General features: G+C 31.9%; 2 protein-coding genes across 2 annotated transcripts; one reads left to right on the top strand and one right to left on the bottom strand.

Annotated features, from left to right (window-relative positions):
- Positions 1-2,432: 2,432 nt before the first annotated feature.
- Positions 2,433-9,008, bottom strand: LOC148601506 (placenta-specific gene 8 protein-like). Its single transcript, XM_088555482.1, has 4 exons — positions 8,867-9,008; positions 4,154-4,360; positions 3,446-3,582; positions 2,433-2,993 (listed from the first exon to the last, which is right to left on the bottom strand). The coding sequence occupies exons 1-4, from the start codon at positions 8,877-8,879 to the stop codon at positions 2,901-2,903; spliced, it is 450 nt and encodes a 149-aa protein (XP_088411608.1). The 5' UTR covers positions 8,880-9,008; the 3' UTR covers positions 2,433-2,900.
- A 2,085-nt stretch (positions 9,009-11,093) lies between these two features.
- On the top strand, positions 11,094-17,180 carry LOC148601505 (uncharacterized). The gene is made up of 5 exons (XM_088555888.1): positions 11,094-11,352; positions 13,739-13,884; positions 14,361-14,468; positions 15,328-15,431; positions 15,946-17,180. The coding sequence occupies exons 1-5, from the start codon at positions 11,215-11,217 to the stop codon at positions 16,116-16,118; spliced, it is 669 nt and encodes a 222-aa protein (XP_088412014.1). The 5' UTR covers positions 11,094-11,214; the 3' UTR covers positions 16,119-17,180.
- The last annotated feature ends 473 nt before the right edge of the window (positions 17,181-17,653 follow it).

Here is a 17,653-nt window from a genome sequence, read left to right as displayed (position 1 = left end):
ACGTTCATGTTTTATTTCGCACTCCTACGATTTTGTTTATTTTTTTATGTCAATTTCCATATATGTATGTTCATTTGTCTTTCGATTGCAGTATTTCTATGTTCATTTTTCTTACTTCTGTTTGTATATGTTTACGTTTCTATCGCCATATGTATGTCTATGTTCATTTTTCTATCGCCATACAATGTATGTATGCTTATGTTCATTTTTTGGTGTTTTTTTTTTTGTTTGTTTGTTTTTTGTTTTTTTTTGTTTTTGTTTTTTTGTTTTGGTGTTTCTGCTTAGTCTCTGGCGCCTATTGTACACCCATGTTTATTATTATTGTAAAGGTTTTTGGGAGCAAGGGAGCAAGTCTATGTTTTTTTTCTTTGTTGTGTGTTCATGTTCGTTCAACCGTCTATAAAGCTTTTGTTCATTCATTAGTCAATATCTGTAAATTCTTCTTTTTTGTCAGTTTTGTTATATTTACTGTTCCTCTATTGCCTTCTTATGTTACCTCCTTTTCAATGCTAATGTCGACGACAAGGAATATTGTGTTGAAGGGTAATGGTGCTGTAGCCATTTGGAAAAGAAACAAAGATGTGTTAAATGCATCTAAAATACTAAAAGAATAATCACATCTCCTTTTTTTAAATAAAAATATTACAAAGTTACTTAATGCAAATACTTTGTTTCAAGCAAATCATTTGGTGTTCTCGGTATTGAATTAAGATGGAGTGGTATAGGTAGACAGGGGACAAATAGATCGTAATGGCGATACAAAACATACAACTTGTGTGATGCTTTCTGACGAAACCACACTCAAGTACTTGTTTTTATATTTGCAGTATAGTATTTCTTTTGTATTTAAAATTTTTCAAAGTTTCTTTACATTTTTTATTCACAAAAACACACTGGAGAGGAACATTTTCTAGCTTAGTGGCAAAATATGGTAACATTTTGTGCAGAATAAAAAGATTGGACAATATTTACAAACAACTCATTTAAAAACTTGCTTACCTCAAACGTTTATAACTGAGACTTGTTTTGACTCCAACAAGTTTCCATTGACGCGAATATCATAGTCATGAGAAAATATGACAATTGAAAGTCAATTCACTAACAATAATATCTTGAAGATTTGTATCGTTTCTGCCATTAATCTTCAATATAAATGGCCTTAACGATAACTCTTTCAATTGGTCTTTGAAATGTATTATCTGCAAATATATGGGACATCGAACGTCGAAAAGGTTATAGTCATTTGTCCTTTAAACAAATCGTATTTGAATTATCGCGTTGTTTTGAATTGATGAAATAGTTGGTTGCCAGAATGTTGAATGCAAAGAGAATTTACCTAAATGTATATAAGAATTATGCTTTTAAAAATTATAATTTTTTTTATATATATATATATAATTGAATTATGTTTAATTTCATGACTCATATAGATGACGTATTATCTTTAAACAATCCTAATTTATGGTCGTCATCATGAACTCGTGGATTGTTACGGTGTGTCCATCTGCGCCATGAAAACTGTTTTATTCAACGTGTCGTAGTTTTCCTTTCCTCTTTCGCCTACCCCAGACTTGACTTTTTATGAGCAACTCGGTGGGTGTTTCAGAAAAAATACAGAGGACAATTACCCTACCGGTGCACCTGGTCCATGCTCCCAGTGTTTAGTGGAGTCCGAGTGGCTCATTTGCTTTTGTCACTTTGTATATATGATTTTACTTACTTTATGTTCTTTGTTGTGTATGTCTGTTTCCCCTGGATTACATTCTTTTGATTACCGCTTTAACCTTGGTTTCCTTGATTACTCATTGATTACCGCTTTAACCTTGGTTCCCTTGATTACTCTTTCAAGAAGTATTTACACTACTTGTTTGCGGTATAATGAGAAATAGAGTTATATACATATGAGCATCCTATTCATATTTGTGTCTCGACTGTTGGCGTCTTACCACCGATAAAACCAGAGTTTCTTCTAATTTAACTCATAAATATCAAATATTAACTCCTAAATATCAAATACTCAGGGAAAATTGCAATATATATATATGTTCATATTTTTTTAAAACATATAAAAAATACAATAAGGACCGGTAAAGAATTATTCTTTTTGTTCATATGAGTTATTTGGTAAGAATATTCTAACCATGTAATTTTCATTAAAATATTTTAGAGTTATTTCTTAAAAACTGAAAAATAATTTATGATTGCATTTAACCTGTTTTAAAAATCACTTGTAAAATATTATGTTACCATATATTGTATTTTTTCCTGTACGTGTTAGGAAAAACATAGAAAACTACTTTTCATTTTTTTTGTTTTTTGTTTTTGTTTATCCTATATAAGTATTATTCGAATGTAAACACGTGTATCTACAACTGTACAATTCTAAAATGAAAGTAACATCATAACAAGAACTTGAAAAAGTAAGGCAAAAAAATAATAATAATAACATGAGTGTTTCCTATAACGCCTTTGAAAAAATAGGGTCAGTAGGTGGAACATTTTATTTCACTATTTTATTGGAGAAATATTCTAATTTCAACGGTGGTTATTGAAAAATGACAAAACAACTTTATGGTATGCTATTTCAGCAGACAAAATAGGGCGGGTAGGGTAATAGAAAACATACACGTTTTTATTTGGCATAAATATAACAAAATAGTAAAATTTAATTTGCTGTATAAATGTGAAATGGATAGAATGAAACTTTTTTCTCAAATCATGTGATGAATATAAATATGAATTTGAAGAAAGTCATCCCTAAGATAATTTACTGCCTATCAAAATGAACACAAAGAGGGGTTTTACGCCACTGTTTATATGGTATATTGCACTGAACTGGTGAATGTCTACATAGCGCACAATTATTTTTAGAGACAGAGTCCTCTGACAAGGTCGGAACATTACATCCCTATACTATCTAACTCTTTTGACATTTGACATACTGCACACGGTTCACAACAACACGTAGTCCAGAAGTCCTTAGCTAGGGAACCCTGCAATAACAAACATGAGAATGGATTCATTTTACAGTAATGGCATTCCGTACACTCAAAGTTTTTCAGCCATACATTTTCTCCATTTATATCTGTAAAAATTGCAAGATTTTCATTACAAAAATATTGAAACACAGAAAGATAAATAAAAACATCAATACGATGCAAAAACATACTTGCTTTTAGTAAAATAACTAACCGAATTTACATGGTATGATTTAAGCAATTTAATATTTATGATATTGACAGTTATAAAATAGCTTTGACTTAACAGATTCAGAAAAGTCAATTATAATGATCGAGGCCAACAGACATACGATTGCACCAAATTACATTCGACAAGGACACCTGTCCAAATATCCCCAGACTATGAGGCCGTATACTCATATACATCCAGTTATTATCAAGTGAATATTAGATCACCGGATGATCTTACTACATGTGTTAACTACCTTAATTCCAAAGAGAGTTCTAACTTTGATTCGTAGTGCGAACGCCGCACATGGTATCAATGCCATAAATGGTGTTTCCCCTAACCGTGTGGCAACCATATACTTAAAGTATGGCCAACAACATACATAACAATATCCTGAAAAATATAAGAAAAAACTGCAATATAAAATTTTAATATTTAAGTAAGACCACTGACTCCTTGGTATTTTTTTTTTATTTTTTGTATAAAATAATTTGGCATTACGTCGATAGGTCTACAGTTCACGATTCAAATAAAAGTAATAATCTTTTACTAAAATGTTTTGCTTAAAAATCAATTCTTAATTTGGACTGAAACTGATCGCGCAAATTAAATTCTAAGAATCGTTTTTAAATTTTGACTAAGTTACTCCAGTGACCATTTTAGGTCAATTTACCAGAATGTCAATATGAACGTCTCTTATAAGATGTGAGAAGACGTTATTCTTATCAAAAAGATACATACAACGTTTATTTTTGTATATCTATAATACATTAATAATTTAACCTTATTTTCGATATAATGTGCTCGTGTTTATTGTATAGTAATGGTGTTTTGTCTCTGCGTCTACAACTAAACAGCCAATACTTAACGATGATTATAATAGCAATCATTAACTAATCATGTTTTATAGTACAAAATACCTGCTTAACATAACCATTTCTTACGAATAAAACTGCAAACTTACCACTTCTTCTTTCGTCTTTACCACAGGCACACAGACCCGATGACCAGTTTCGCTCACAATGGGCATCATCAAATGGTCCGTGAAATGCTGATTTATTCCTAACCTCGCTTTCCCTCCGGGATAACGTTTTAGGTTGTGTGGACACGACTAAAGAAGTGTCCTCATTAGCAAAAGATCCGCCAGTCATCACAACTTTTTCGTCCGCATCTGTAAAGAACAATTCCCATCAATGATTGACAGAAGTTTACAACGCATATGTGTATTATGCAATATACAATATATTCGATAAAAGCATCGACTTTAAGTGAATGTTGAGTAAGCATGTCTAACATGTAGATTTATGTTGCTACCAAATTAAAGTCATCACTACAAAAGTTTTATGGTCGTCTTCATCATTTTTTCATGACCTCTTGATAGTTGTGGTGTATCCATCTGCACCGTCAGAACCAATTTGTTCGGTGCTGCATGGTTTTCATTACTCTCTTTCGTCTACCATGGACCTGACATTTCATGAGCAACTCGGCAGAAGTTTCTAGAAAAGCAGGAGACGCTTACTATACCGGTGCATCTGGTCCATGCTCCCAGTTTATAGTGGAGTTCGGGTTGCCCGTTTACATTTGATAAAATGTGCTTGTTCTTTTGTTTTGTTATTTGTTTTGTTTATTTATTGTTTGTTTGTTTGTTTGTTTTTTTTTTGGGGGGGTGTTCTTTGTTGTTTATTTTCCTAGGCATGTCGTTATCTCTTAATTATCTTCTGTTTCATTACCGTTCCGCGGTTCCCTTGATTTTCTTTTAATATATCATCCTAGCTGTTACGACTCGAAAAAGATAAACGTTGCATTAATCTTTTGGACATTATGCAAGTTTGCTTAGAAATTTGTATTTTAAATGAACTCATAGTGTATGATAGTGGTAGATCCAGGGGTACAAGCCGTTGGCACCCACTTTTTTGTTGGAAAATTTGTCATTTTCTTTTGACGACTAAAAAAATGGTAAATAATGTCCTAGAACCCCCCTTTTTCAGAGAAAGCCCGGCTGGCACTGCTATTTTTCAAAGTGTCTGGATCCGTCCCTGTTTGATAAAGTGAAAATGTTTTAAAAGGAAATTTGACTACAAATGAAAAATTCTTAGACATCATTTAAAAAGATCTGTAGAGGCGGAGAATGGTTACTGAAACTGATCCATTGAATTTTCAACGTTTCTTTTTAATATGAAGAAAAAAATCGATCACCCTTAGAAGAAAGCATGTCTTTTAAAGATTTGTTACTCAAAAGAAATGCAGAAACATTCCCTATGCAAGTTAAGAAAATTCACCAACATTAATGGTCTATTATAAACTATTATACTTCAAAATCAAACAACGTGACAAAAAATGTTCTTTCCATAATGTTTATCAAAAGTCAATACATATTCAGGATACGTTGTAAAATGTATGTAGATAATGGTATTAAATTTGCCTAATTACGAAAATTGGTGTTATATTATTGCATTAAAGAGTTATACTGGGTTGCATCAGTGAGTTTCGCAGTGAGTAATTTGACGGATTACTAAGTTTTTAATTCAATCAAAATTCCATTTCACAATTGTTCGGACAATGAAAAACGTCGTTAGACTTCCAGTTTTTAAACTTTATTGCAAACTTGAAATTGAAAGGGTTTAAAGTGCCAATCTATATATAACATTCAGACATTGCCAATGGTGGAGATGATCCGGGGTGTAAAAACCCCATTCCACTGAAAAACAATGTGTTCACCATCTAAATACCACACGTTTTAAAATATATGTAACTATTGTCCTTTCTGCATGCAGATTTGTATTTTTAGAAAACCACGCATAAATCAACAAGAACGTTAACTATTGCAAAGTGTCAATCTCATGTACAGTCTATAAAACTTTATCTCAAAAATGCAAAAACTCACACGGGTTTTGTCGTCTGAAACTTTTTTCTGAATTAAAAATAAAAGTGGGTTTCTTGAGTTTTTACATACCTGAACACCTTCTATCTGATATTTATAAAGACTACTGCTTAAAATAGATTTACCTTCTTTAAAAGGATCAAGCAAAAAGTACAATATATATGTACAAAACACTTAATCGGTTGTCAGTCTAATTTTGCACTTTATTTGTTTCATCATAGATTTTGAAATGGGGGTCTAGGCTTTTTTAGCTCGTTTTTGCACAAAATTTGCACGATATCAACAAAATTGTCCAACAAAAACGGGGGCTTCAGTCCCCTGAACCCTATCCCCTTTGAATCCGGCACTATTGTCGCTACGCTATTTTTTAAATCTATAGAACTTTGATCCGCCATTTCAGCCATAGGAGCTGAAAACTTATGTAGATGGTCCCAGTATTTAAGTTTGCTCTGTTACAAAAATATCGTGCATGGCGAATGGAAACATCAGCTGTCGTTTTTTTTTTATTTCCAGATGTTTTGGTAGATAGACGTATGTTCTACATCTAAAAATTACATTATGTTTATGTTGTAAACTACCACGATCCTCGTTAACATTATTGTATAAATGCTGATAATTACCCGAAAATGTAACTTTAGATTTTTGTAATGTTAGAGGTCATCTTTGCTTGCCAAGGGTTTTGATTCGTAATAATTTATGTTTCTTAGTTTTACCTATTCAACATGTACAGGACAAAACATCTTCTTGCTAATTACCTTTATTAAAATTTGAAATATATGATTTTTAATACATAGTTATATGTCAGTTGAATTGCATTTGGGGTTTTCATCTATTGCCCATAGATGTGTGCCCGTTTCATATATGGTCTAGCGTCATCTCCAAAATACAGCCTCGGGATGTGTTTTTGTCATAAAATACTAATACAATGGTCAACTATTAGGGGATATTGACAGAAAAGGACAGGGCGCTTATAAAAAAAACATCGAATAAGGCAGGGCGTCTACGCCAATCCAAAATCGTCTGTAGGAACATTGGTTAAGTCTAGCGATTACAAATAACAATTGAGGAGCTCTGCCAATACCAAACCCAACCATCCTGCACACATCAACAGCAATTGGTAGTTTGGTGACAGAACGGCTGATGGAAAGGCTCGTTCTACATTTCCTTGCTTGAAATCTTAAAATGTGAGGGGGCAGGAAGTGTATATCGTCCTATAAATATCCAGGTGGGGTATAGCAATTCGGCGTTTTTTCTCTTTGGATACAAACAATCAGTTTGAAGAAAACACCAGGTGCTCTATATCTTAAACATACAAGTATTAAGTTTATCTCTAACTGTCAGATATTATTAACAATTTAAATACAATATATATGATCCCTATAATTCAGAGTTTTGTGAATGTTGTTGCATTATGCAAACTATACGATCCTTACGGTTCTTCACGTCAGCTCGAATTCAAGGAAGAGCGTACACATGGGCTGATCAAGGATCTCGGGTTAGGGAGCGTACATTTTGTAACTAATTAAAGACCAAGTGAAGCAATATAATACTGTGGTAAAAATTTTTGAAAAATCAAGATTTCAAGCACTTATTTTTTTTTTATTATTATTTCGGTGTGGGGTGGGGGCTACGCCGGGTTAACCCCTCCATGAATCCGTGCAAGAAAACTGGAAACCGTATGATGGGTATTCCTTGTTTAGGTGACCATTCTATGTTGATTATTAGTAAAATATTAAAAATATTTAAAAATTATTTATCAATACATTGCCTTGCTATATAGACGAAAAATTACATATACTAAGAAAATAAAGTCAATGAGGACTTGACATAGAGGCAAAAAACTCGAAAAGCAGAGTAAGCTTGTCCCACCGATGCACGCGGTTCATATTCCAAGTTTGTAATTGAGTCTGCCAGTCTAATTAAAATTACCCCCTTCGAGAGAAGAAAATAAAAAGCGTCAGGTCTAATTTGGTTCAGACTGTGTAATCTCCTAGGGTTTTTCATGGGTTTATTTATGTTTCAATGTACGCGTTATTTTGGGTACTTCATGTCCTTTGTTGTGTTTGTCTTCTGTCTTTGTCCAGTCTTATCCCTGGTTTATGTTCCTTTGATTACCGTTCGAATCCTGGTTCTCTTGACGCATCTTTCAAGAGATATATGTAAACACATAGCTTGTAATATACTTGTTGTTTATAAAGGTGTTTATTGATATATATCTTTAAAAAATTATTGTGGAAGGATGAGGAGGGGGCAAAGCCTTTAATGTGTAAATCTAACACTTCCGTTTACAGTAGATTTTGCTTTGTTCGCTCAGCCATCCTATTTTTTTATAGTCCGTCGTTAATCATTGTGAAACTGTCATTTTCGCTCAGTTATAAATGGACATTTGCGCCATAAAATCCCGGTACACATGGGATTATGGACAAATACAAAATCGATATATTAACAAGGCTTTGAAAACAAATTTTCATCTTCGTTTGCTTTTAAGCGTGTGTATATACGTAAAATTAAATCATTTGAAACTTCTTCCGCGTAAAATGTATTTTGATGCTTAACTTTCCCACTGTAACTTCACTATATACGTCAAGTTTAATACTTGTATTTAATCTATGGATATTATTAGTTTTCCTTATGCTATACTACTGAAGAATGGTTTAACTATGACAATGATAATCATTAACAAACAATCAATATCAGATGAATAAACAGATAAACATGTGAAGCTACAGCTAACTCAACAAGACACTACAAAGAAAGCATTGTACATGTACTCAATAGAATAAATATAAACTTTACCTTTCGTATCCATGGTAAACCTTCAAGAATTTCATGAATGCACGTGTGCTAGTGACGTGTATATCGGTCCTGATTGTTCTACAATATGAGATACATACAGTAGCTGATGAACTGACGCACGCCGCACTTATGACAAATATCTAAGAGATAAAATTACTGTAATTTTCATCATCAACAGCGTGTTGCTTCTTAATCACTGCATAAATTGAGAGTCGTTAAAATGTTTCCTAGCTATCGTATGAATCACTGTAATTTCATGCTCAAATATAGTTAGTTTATTTTTCCAATTTTTAAATCTTTCAAACATTTTTATTTTGTTTACCAGTTCGCTGCTTTTATAATTGTTTCTTCCAGACGATAACGGATCAAATCAGAAATTTTATCGCCATTTTATTTTATTTTTTTTTCAGATAAATATTGATCGGTCCGGTCCCTCAGCCAATACTAGCTTAGGGACCGGGCCATTCAGTATTGTGTTAGGGACCGGACCGTTAAATATTTTTCAAAATACTGGAACGGTTGTATGCTTTGCACATATTTTTGCATCCTTTTACAGCAAAGCATAAACTATTTAGTAGTACTCCAGCCAAGAATCATGTACATTCTGTAATATGAGGTACACCCTAAAAAAGTCTACACATTTTTATTTTTGTTATTAAGTTGCTTTACATGCTTATATATGATGAAATGTATAATCAATCATTCCGATCTGTCGATTTGCTCTTGGAGGATAATTCACATTGAAAATCCAACAGTGTCAATTACAGAGTTATCTCCCTTAGTTTGGATTTTACCGTACATTCTATATAACTTATTTTTGATAAAAGCTGTTTTTGTGGAGCTTTGACAGAAGACGCAGAACATTTTATTCTCGTCTGTCCAAATTTTACTGTGCAACGAAACATGCTTTTTTTCAAAATTTGACTGGTCTAGGAACAAATATTTGTCTCAACACTGCTTTTTGGAGATGATAATTTGAGTTATGAGTTTAACTCATTGATTTTTAGTTATGTTCAAACGTTCATTGAAGCTACTAGGTGAGTAATAAAGTGTCGTTACATTCAGCTCGTAGGGTGTATCGTGAACACTACTTGTGTTTATTTTTATCATGTTCCACTGCAACATTGATGCATGTGTGTGTGTTGAAAAATTCAACTTATAACTCATTTAAACATTCAATTTGAGTAAATATTTTTCGATATGCCTGTCTAATTTTATTCATGCTTATTCCCCAGTGCATGCATCTATGTTTATGGGTCACTACATATTTGTTTGTCTCAATAGTAACTTCGTAAATAATACTATTTATTGTAAATGTTATAAGTATGTATTATTCAATTGTATATATTAGGAAAAGGCATTGATAATTTGTACAACTTGTGTCTAATTCAATTGTCTTTGACAATAAAATATGTTTAAATGACTATAACTTATATCTCTTATAAATTTTGAACAGGGGTTATATAAAAAAGCGAAAATTAATTTCTATTCACTATGACATTTTAAACAAAATATAAAAAAATGAAAATAGGTCGGCTTTCCAAACATGAATCACATTTTGCATGATTCTTAGCTGCAGTATCACTTAAAATTCTTTCATCAAATTAAATCAACAAAAAAATAAACCAAGTCACACAAAGTGCATGTGGCAAGATATTATTTGATACCCCCCCCCCAAAAAAAAGAAGATGAATTCCCGTCCGTCCGTCCATCTGCCCGTCCCCGATGACCTGAGAATGAATGAATGAACTGTTTGCAACTTTGCACAGTTGTTAAGTACTATCAAGGATTAATAAATAGCAGAAATGAATATCTTTATTTAACTCCTGAGTACTATGAAATACAGGGTAAGGTTTATCATTTTTTGGCGAAATACACGTTTGTAAATAAACATGTAAACTATTGTCACTTCTGTTTTATATCTGAAATATAAGTCATGAATAATTGTGATGGAACTATTTTTTTTTAATGTCTCATAGTATAATTAAATAACTATAAACTCTTTTGAACGATTTTTCTATTTAAAAAAAAGGTCGATCAGAAGATGGAAAAAAATTACTAACTTAAGTACTGTGTGCATTTTTAATACTTATTTTCTTGTGATGTTCAGCAAATACATGTAATTCAATCTAGTCATATATGTGTTTTGTTTTTTTTTTTTGTGTTTTTTCTTTTTTTTTTTTGCTAGTCCGAACGTATTGTGGTCCGAGATATCCATTCGTTGTCTGTGACGTCAGACAGCAACAAAGAAAGCTTCAAAATGGCGGCGGCAGGTGCCCGATGTCCATAATTGTTTCAATATATAATTGTATTTCTTCCATTTTCGTTGGTTTAATTATACACTAGTCATGCCTAAGAAGAAGGGAAAGTCAAAGAAAGGAAAGGGGAAGAAGGGAAAATCTAAAAAGGAAACAAAGACTTCCGAGACACCAAAAGATCCGATGACTCCAACTTTCATTCCACCTCCCCCACTTCCAAGAGAAAAGGTATTGAACCAACAACATGTTTTCTTTTGTGTTGACTTTAAAAGTGTTTTGAAAAAAAAACTTACTCGACCCAGATTCATTTTGCGGGACTAGATATTCAATGTAATGTATGTTTATTTTGGATGGTTGCCTGTTCACAAAACAGTATTTAACATTTCCGGAAATTCCGGGTTTGTTCCAATTTCCAGATAGAATTGGGGTTGAGCTTTTTACCTGCCGATAGCAGACGTATATTATTTTGTTTACTTGTTTGTTTAAAAACATTATAGAAGCTTAAATTTGTCATATAGCTTTTTGTTTGTTTGTTTGTATCCTATATAAATGTTCCCCATTGATAGAAGGATACAAAAATACACATAAATCTGGATTTTTGGAATTCCCAGTTAAATTTTTGACTTGTATAATTTGCATAGTGTACATGTACAACAAAATGTATTAAAATGAATGAAAAACACTCCGTTTAAATAAATGTGTATATGTACAAAACTGCTATGTATTTCACCCACTTAGACTTGAAATACACATTTTTAAAAGTATGTACCACATGAAAAAAGAATTTTGGACTTAAGAAGTTGTGACAATAATCTGTATCACATTGCCCTGTTGATTTTGCCCTTTTTTTTAGCAGCACTGGAGCAGAAAATTTCAGGCAGTGACATTCTGTTGAAATTTTCATTTTGTTCTGTTTTTTTTCCTGATCCCACTTATTCAAGAATGATTTCTTGTTCAAAATATCCAATCTCTTGATATAAGTTGATCAAGAATATCAATAATCATGTTTAAAATTTATTTCTGACAAATCAAGACTGAAACTTTATTGACACATATTGTAGTGGTCGGTACGAACTTGTCTCACGCTTAAGAAAAATGGAGAATTTACTGTTCTGTTATGAAACTTGAAGATCAAAAGAAACGCTTCAGGTTTTCTTCTAAATTATCAATTGAGATAAATTTTAACAAAGAACCCGTATGACAAATTTGCATGCTTTGTGATGTAATGTGAACGGTAAAACATGAATTATTGTAAGCTGAAATGAAGAATGTTCGTTTCGTATCATGTTTTAAGCATTTGAAACAAAAAGATGATCAAAATATTTGGTTGTAACTGATAATTCGATAAATTTCAAAAATTTTTACAATTTATTTTCCCAAATGGGTGCCATTTTCATTTCAACTGTTATAGGAAGAGAGATAACTCTGGTTAAACTACCGCTTTAAGACTGTGTACAGTCCAGATCACGGGCGATGTCTGAAAATGAGAGGGCGACTTCACAGGGATTGACACTTGTTTTTCTCTGGCAGTAGTCCCTGAACATATTTAGTAGTCCTCTAAAATTACGGGAAATGCAGACACCATTTTGTTGGCTTCAGCAGTTGACCGAAAATAATGCAATGGACGCGAAATACATATTTTGTTTAAAATCATCGATTTAAAGACCAGTTTTGGTTAAATCTTTTGGAAACTTAATTTATGACCTCAAATTCAAAGACATCGGATGTATTATGAGGACATTACCCTTAAAAGCACAAAAATTTTTCATAAAAGTTACGTTATACCGCGTTGCTGTCAACATTGTACTGATCATAACTAACAACCAAACCAACCAATCACAATTCCTCAATCAGTCTCACAAAAATCAATAATGTAAACATTCTATTTTTTAACCGTAGGTGAAAGAAACACGTTCCAGAAGTTCATTTCTGTCTGACGGCTACAATAATATGATTCACATGACAATGAGACGCAATTAAGTCATATTCAATACTGAATATTTACTAGTCCCGCGGACTATTTCTACCCAAAATTTCAGTAGTCCCCAGCCAGTTTTAGTCGCCTCGGGCGATCGGACTAGCGGAAATGTCGATGCCTGCTTCACTTTGCTATTGATGACATCTGAGGGCTAAGTGAGTAACCTCAGGGCGACTATTTCACCCGAATTGCCCAGTAGCGTGAGCCCTGTTGGAAGGCTCTTCTTATACAAAAAATGTAGCCAAAATGGTGAATTTTATGATTGTATGGGAGATTTCTTCAGTTTGAAAGAGTTATCAAGAGATCCAAGATTCTAATGTTCCCATTTTTTAGTGGAGTCGGAGTTGCTCATTTAGTTTTGTTACTTTGTATGTATTGTTTGAGTTACTTTATGTTCTTTGTTGTGATTGTCTGTTTTCCATGTCTGGTCTTTGTCTCTGGATTACATTCCTTTGATTTCTGCTAGAATCTTGGTTCCCTTGATTACTCTTAATTTCATGAATAAATTTATGTAAACATGCATGAATTATATTACTTAGCCTAGGTAAAACATGGTTCCTTTGGTACAATATAATATTTTATTGGGATTTTTTGCATGATACATATTGGATGAATTTAATTTGCTCTGTTTTTCAGTTAATCAACTTACTGAAGAAACATCCTGTGAATGAGAAAGAAGTACATGGCTACAAAGTAACAGACAGAATCTTAAAGAATTTAACCCCTGCAGAAATCCGAGATTTGATTGTAGTCTTTGAATTGTTTGATGCTAATTCTGATGGGTAAATTATAATATGCATTCCTTAATTTCTTACTGAATTGTCAGAATTCAAAATCAGAATGGAATTTTGACGACCATGAAATTTGATTTTCCTTGACACAATTGACATTACAAATTATGCACATTGGTTGGTGCTCTAGATTAGTTTAACCATACTTCATTGCAAAATTAGCAAATAGATGAGACAAAAGTTATACCAATTTACAATATCATCTCCATAATGAACATACGTGTAACAAATATAACATACATACATGTACAGCAAACATACAACAACAAATATATACACGTATTAGTAAGTTAAAATATACAATCAATCCAAGATGATCTAATACAACAGTACATTTGTATTTTAAACCTAAAACCTACATTCGCCTGCACATGAATGCTCTGGAATACCAATAGGTACTAATTTGCCCAAAATATGAACTATGATTATTTTACGAGTTTCCATGTTTTACACTGTTGCAATTACAGATACATAAATGCCAAAGAGCTTAGACGTGCAATGAGAGCATTGGGATTCAAATGTTCCAGGGATGATGCTAAAGACATGATCTCAGATGTCAGTATTAAAGGCAAAAGGTAAAATTATTATATGATTGATGTGCTGGTTGTATCATTTTCAAGTCATGCAATAAATTCAAGCAATTATTTTTTTTTTATATCTTCTTTTATAAATTAAAATGACACATACATGTCATATTTTAACAAAAATCTAGGTTATGTTTGAATGAATAAAAAATGTTATCGAATATACATGTATGATAAAAGTATGGTATTGATTAAAATTGTACGTAAAATAGTACTACAGACATCATATGTCTCATTCTTAACATTTTTGTTGAGGAACTGATTGTGATAACTTTGGGAAGTTTGTTCCAGCTTTTTATAGTTTTGCAGAGAATGAAAATTTGATTGAAATTTGTTGCACTGTTTTTTGTCTAATTGTTTTTGAGTGAGAAAGTCTTTTTCTTGATTGGCTATGTATTAATACAGTGAAACCTGTCTAAAGTGTACCCCTTTTTGGATTTAGAAAATGGTTGTGTTTAGAAATGTGTTAAGTTTATCAAGGTTCAAATTATTGTTTACATTTAATTGATATAACAGCACTCTAAAATTATCTGCTTTAGACAGGTTTTCATATTATTTAGGGTTTGTTTATACAGGTTTAGCTATATATATATATATCCACATGTAAGTGTTCTCCTTAAAAATTTAATAGCATCCTAGTAAACCAAAAAAATTGGATAGCATCTTTCCTTCTGGAACAACAACATCACATTTGTATCTATTTACAAGAAAATTGGTTCAGATAGCATCACATCTAATCAAAATAGTACCACTTTACCATGATGCTATAAGGCCCTTGGGGGAACACTGCATATGGTATTGCAGTTGTATGAAATATTTGTAATCCAGTTTTAAACTGTTATGTTTTCAGCCAAATAGGTTTTGTTGAATTCCTAGAGGTGATAATAGATAGACAGGATGATGCCAGGGATATCTATGATGAAATTCTTCAGGGTTTTAAAATGTTTGATCAAGGTTAGTATTTCTCTTTCTTCAGTATTAGTAATTAATGTAATCCCTGTTCAAATTAGAATATATTGAAGAATGTGTTAAATATTGCATTAATTCCTTATCATGTTTCTATATTGGTTTTGCCCTGTCTGTTTGTCTGTCTGTCCATGACAGTTTTGTAAGTAAAATTCTACATAAACTGCTGCACTAAAATTCATGAAACTTTGTAGGTAGTTAGGACTTAAAATGTAGATGTGTATATTATAACTGAATTTGATTCATTGATTTTGTTGGATATATACTTTGTAGGCAAAAAAATAACTTTAATTTTATGTAAGTGCTTGAACATGGTAATATTGTGTTTATTATGGAATATTGAGTTATTCCCCTTTTGTTTACAAAAATATTTTTAAAAAAAGTAAAATACAAATATCTTAGGATGTTGGGGTAGTTTGGTGAATGCTTTCATAGATATCTCAAATTTATTGTGGCGTAGAATATAAGAGGTAAATAATAACTGTTTTATTTTCTGTTGTAGATAATTCAGGATCAATAACACTAGACAATTTAAAACAGATCTGTACCGATGCAGGTATGAAATTTGCTCAGCGTGATCTTGAAGAAATGATTGAAGAAGCCGATATAAATGGTGACGGAAAAGTGGACCAATCTGAATTTATACGTATCATGTTACAAACCAACCTGTTTTAAGCCGAGATTTGAGAAAAAAACTTTCTACTTTTTGCATTTTAATCATTTTCGGCAAGTCGTTATGCTTCTTTGCACATTTTGATGTAATTATTGTTGCATATTTTATAAAACTTTATTTTTCAATAATAGCATATTTTAACTGTGATTATATTGGAATTTAATTTCTTGTGGTAATTTGTTATTTTAATATTTGTTTTCTGTTTTTCATTGTGAAGGTAAACAAACTTTCAAATCTGCTTGTACTTTATTTCATTTGTGTTCTTGTTATTGAAACTTTTCCATTCCATTGTTCAGTAATTTTCTTTGTGGAAAAATATGTTGAAGACATGGATAGTTAAATATGTTTAAATCCAAAGTTATGGCCAAAATTTTGTCACTAGTTTTAAGACCTCGATTGTTAAAACTGCATTTCTAGTATATCATGTTAAATTAGTATCTATGCAACAGAATGAATTCTAGTTAAACATCTTAGGGTAAAACATGTCATTCCCAGAAATCCTCAGGACTCTTACACAAGCTGTCTTCCTGCAATAATGCTTTATGTATGAGTGTCTAAAGTGTCTTAAGGAGGTAGACCTAAGGTGAAGGACACAACTCTAACAAATCATTGGAATGTTTGTATTCAGTATTATACATCAATCTCATGTAAGCATCAAAGTAACTTGGACTGATTTCATTCTGTTTCAAATGAAAGCTTGATTGGCTTTGGTGATATTGAATATGATCCAAACATATCACTTATTTCTAGAGTTATGTCCCTTACCATAGGTACCTCTTTAAAACAGACTTGGATATTGAAAAATAACATTTTTATGAGATGAGCTGTAAAATATTTTTGATTAGGCAAATATAGTACGAGTACCAAGTAGACAGAATCGTGAAAATACTATAGTTTTGGTCCAATTTTGTATTTCACATGTGTTGTATTAAGTATGAAAGTTTATTTGAGTTGATGATTGTCTTGCTGTTGTGTATTATGTGTTTTACTAATTATGTTTATTGTTAAGTTTGCAATAACAATCTGTGATAAAATGGTTGTAATAAAGTTTGTTTTTGTATGAACTTGAATTTCTATGCTATTGCTCTGAAAATAGGAACATTCTATTTTCCCTTGTCTGTTCATCAGACAGTTCATCCATCTGTCTCTCACACTCTCTGTCTGAAATTGCTGATCACAGTCACTGTTAACTAAATTGATCCAATAATGGAACAGGAATCTGCAGTTTAGTGAAATTAACCTCATAATGGAAAGCACCATTTTTGTTCTATATTGAAAGATATGAATAATATGCCAACAATATTTATCAGAATCAACTAGTTAATGGTTTTGACAAATTCTACTAAAAACCTATTTTATATTAATAAGCCATGCTTTATTGCAATAGGCCTAGTATTATCTAAGTAGATAATTGATGATGTACACATACAGAATTAACTCGCTGAAAGGACATTAGGTTAAAAAATTAACAACCAAAAATTATGTAAAATATATTTTAATGAATATCAACAAGCAAAATATGGATTTACATGTAACA

The sequence above is a fragment of the Perna viridis genome, chromosome 12, assembly GCF_037379345.1.
Source record: "Perna viridis isolate PV_CMFRI_1.1 ecotype Kerala chromosome 12, ASM3737934v1, whole genome shotgun sequence".
Lineage (NCBI taxonomy): Eukaryota > Metazoa > Mollusca > Bivalvia > Mytilida > Mytilidae > Perna > Perna viridis.
The sequence above is the reverse complement of the archived record's forward strand: the minus strand, read 5'-3'. Positions and strand labels throughout refer to the sequence as shown.

Excerpts from the sequence above, each read along its gene's own strand:
- LOC148601505 (XM_088555888.1), top strand. The coding sequence starts at position 11,215 with ATGCCTAAGAAGAAGGGAAAGTCAAAGAAAGGAAAGGGGAAGAAGGGA. Across the intron at positions 13,885-14,360 it reads TTTGATGCTAATTCTGATGG|ATACATAAATGCCAAAGAGC; the intron begins GTAAATTATAAT and ends TTGCAATTACAG. Across the intron at positions 14,469-15,327 it reads GTCAGTATTAAAGGCAAAAG|CCAAATAGGTTTTGTTGAAT; the intron begins GTAAAATTATTA and ends TTATGTTTTCAG.
- LOC148601506 (XM_088555482.1), bottom strand. Across the intron at positions 3,583-4,153 it reads TAAAGACGAAAGAAGAAGTG|GATATTGTTATGTATGTTGT; the intron begins GTAAGTTTGCAG and ends TATATTTTTCAG. Across the intron at positions 2,994-3,445 it reads GAACTCTCTTTGGAATTAAG|GGTTCCCTAGCTAAGGACTT; the intron begins GTAGTTAACACA and ends TTGTTATTGCAG.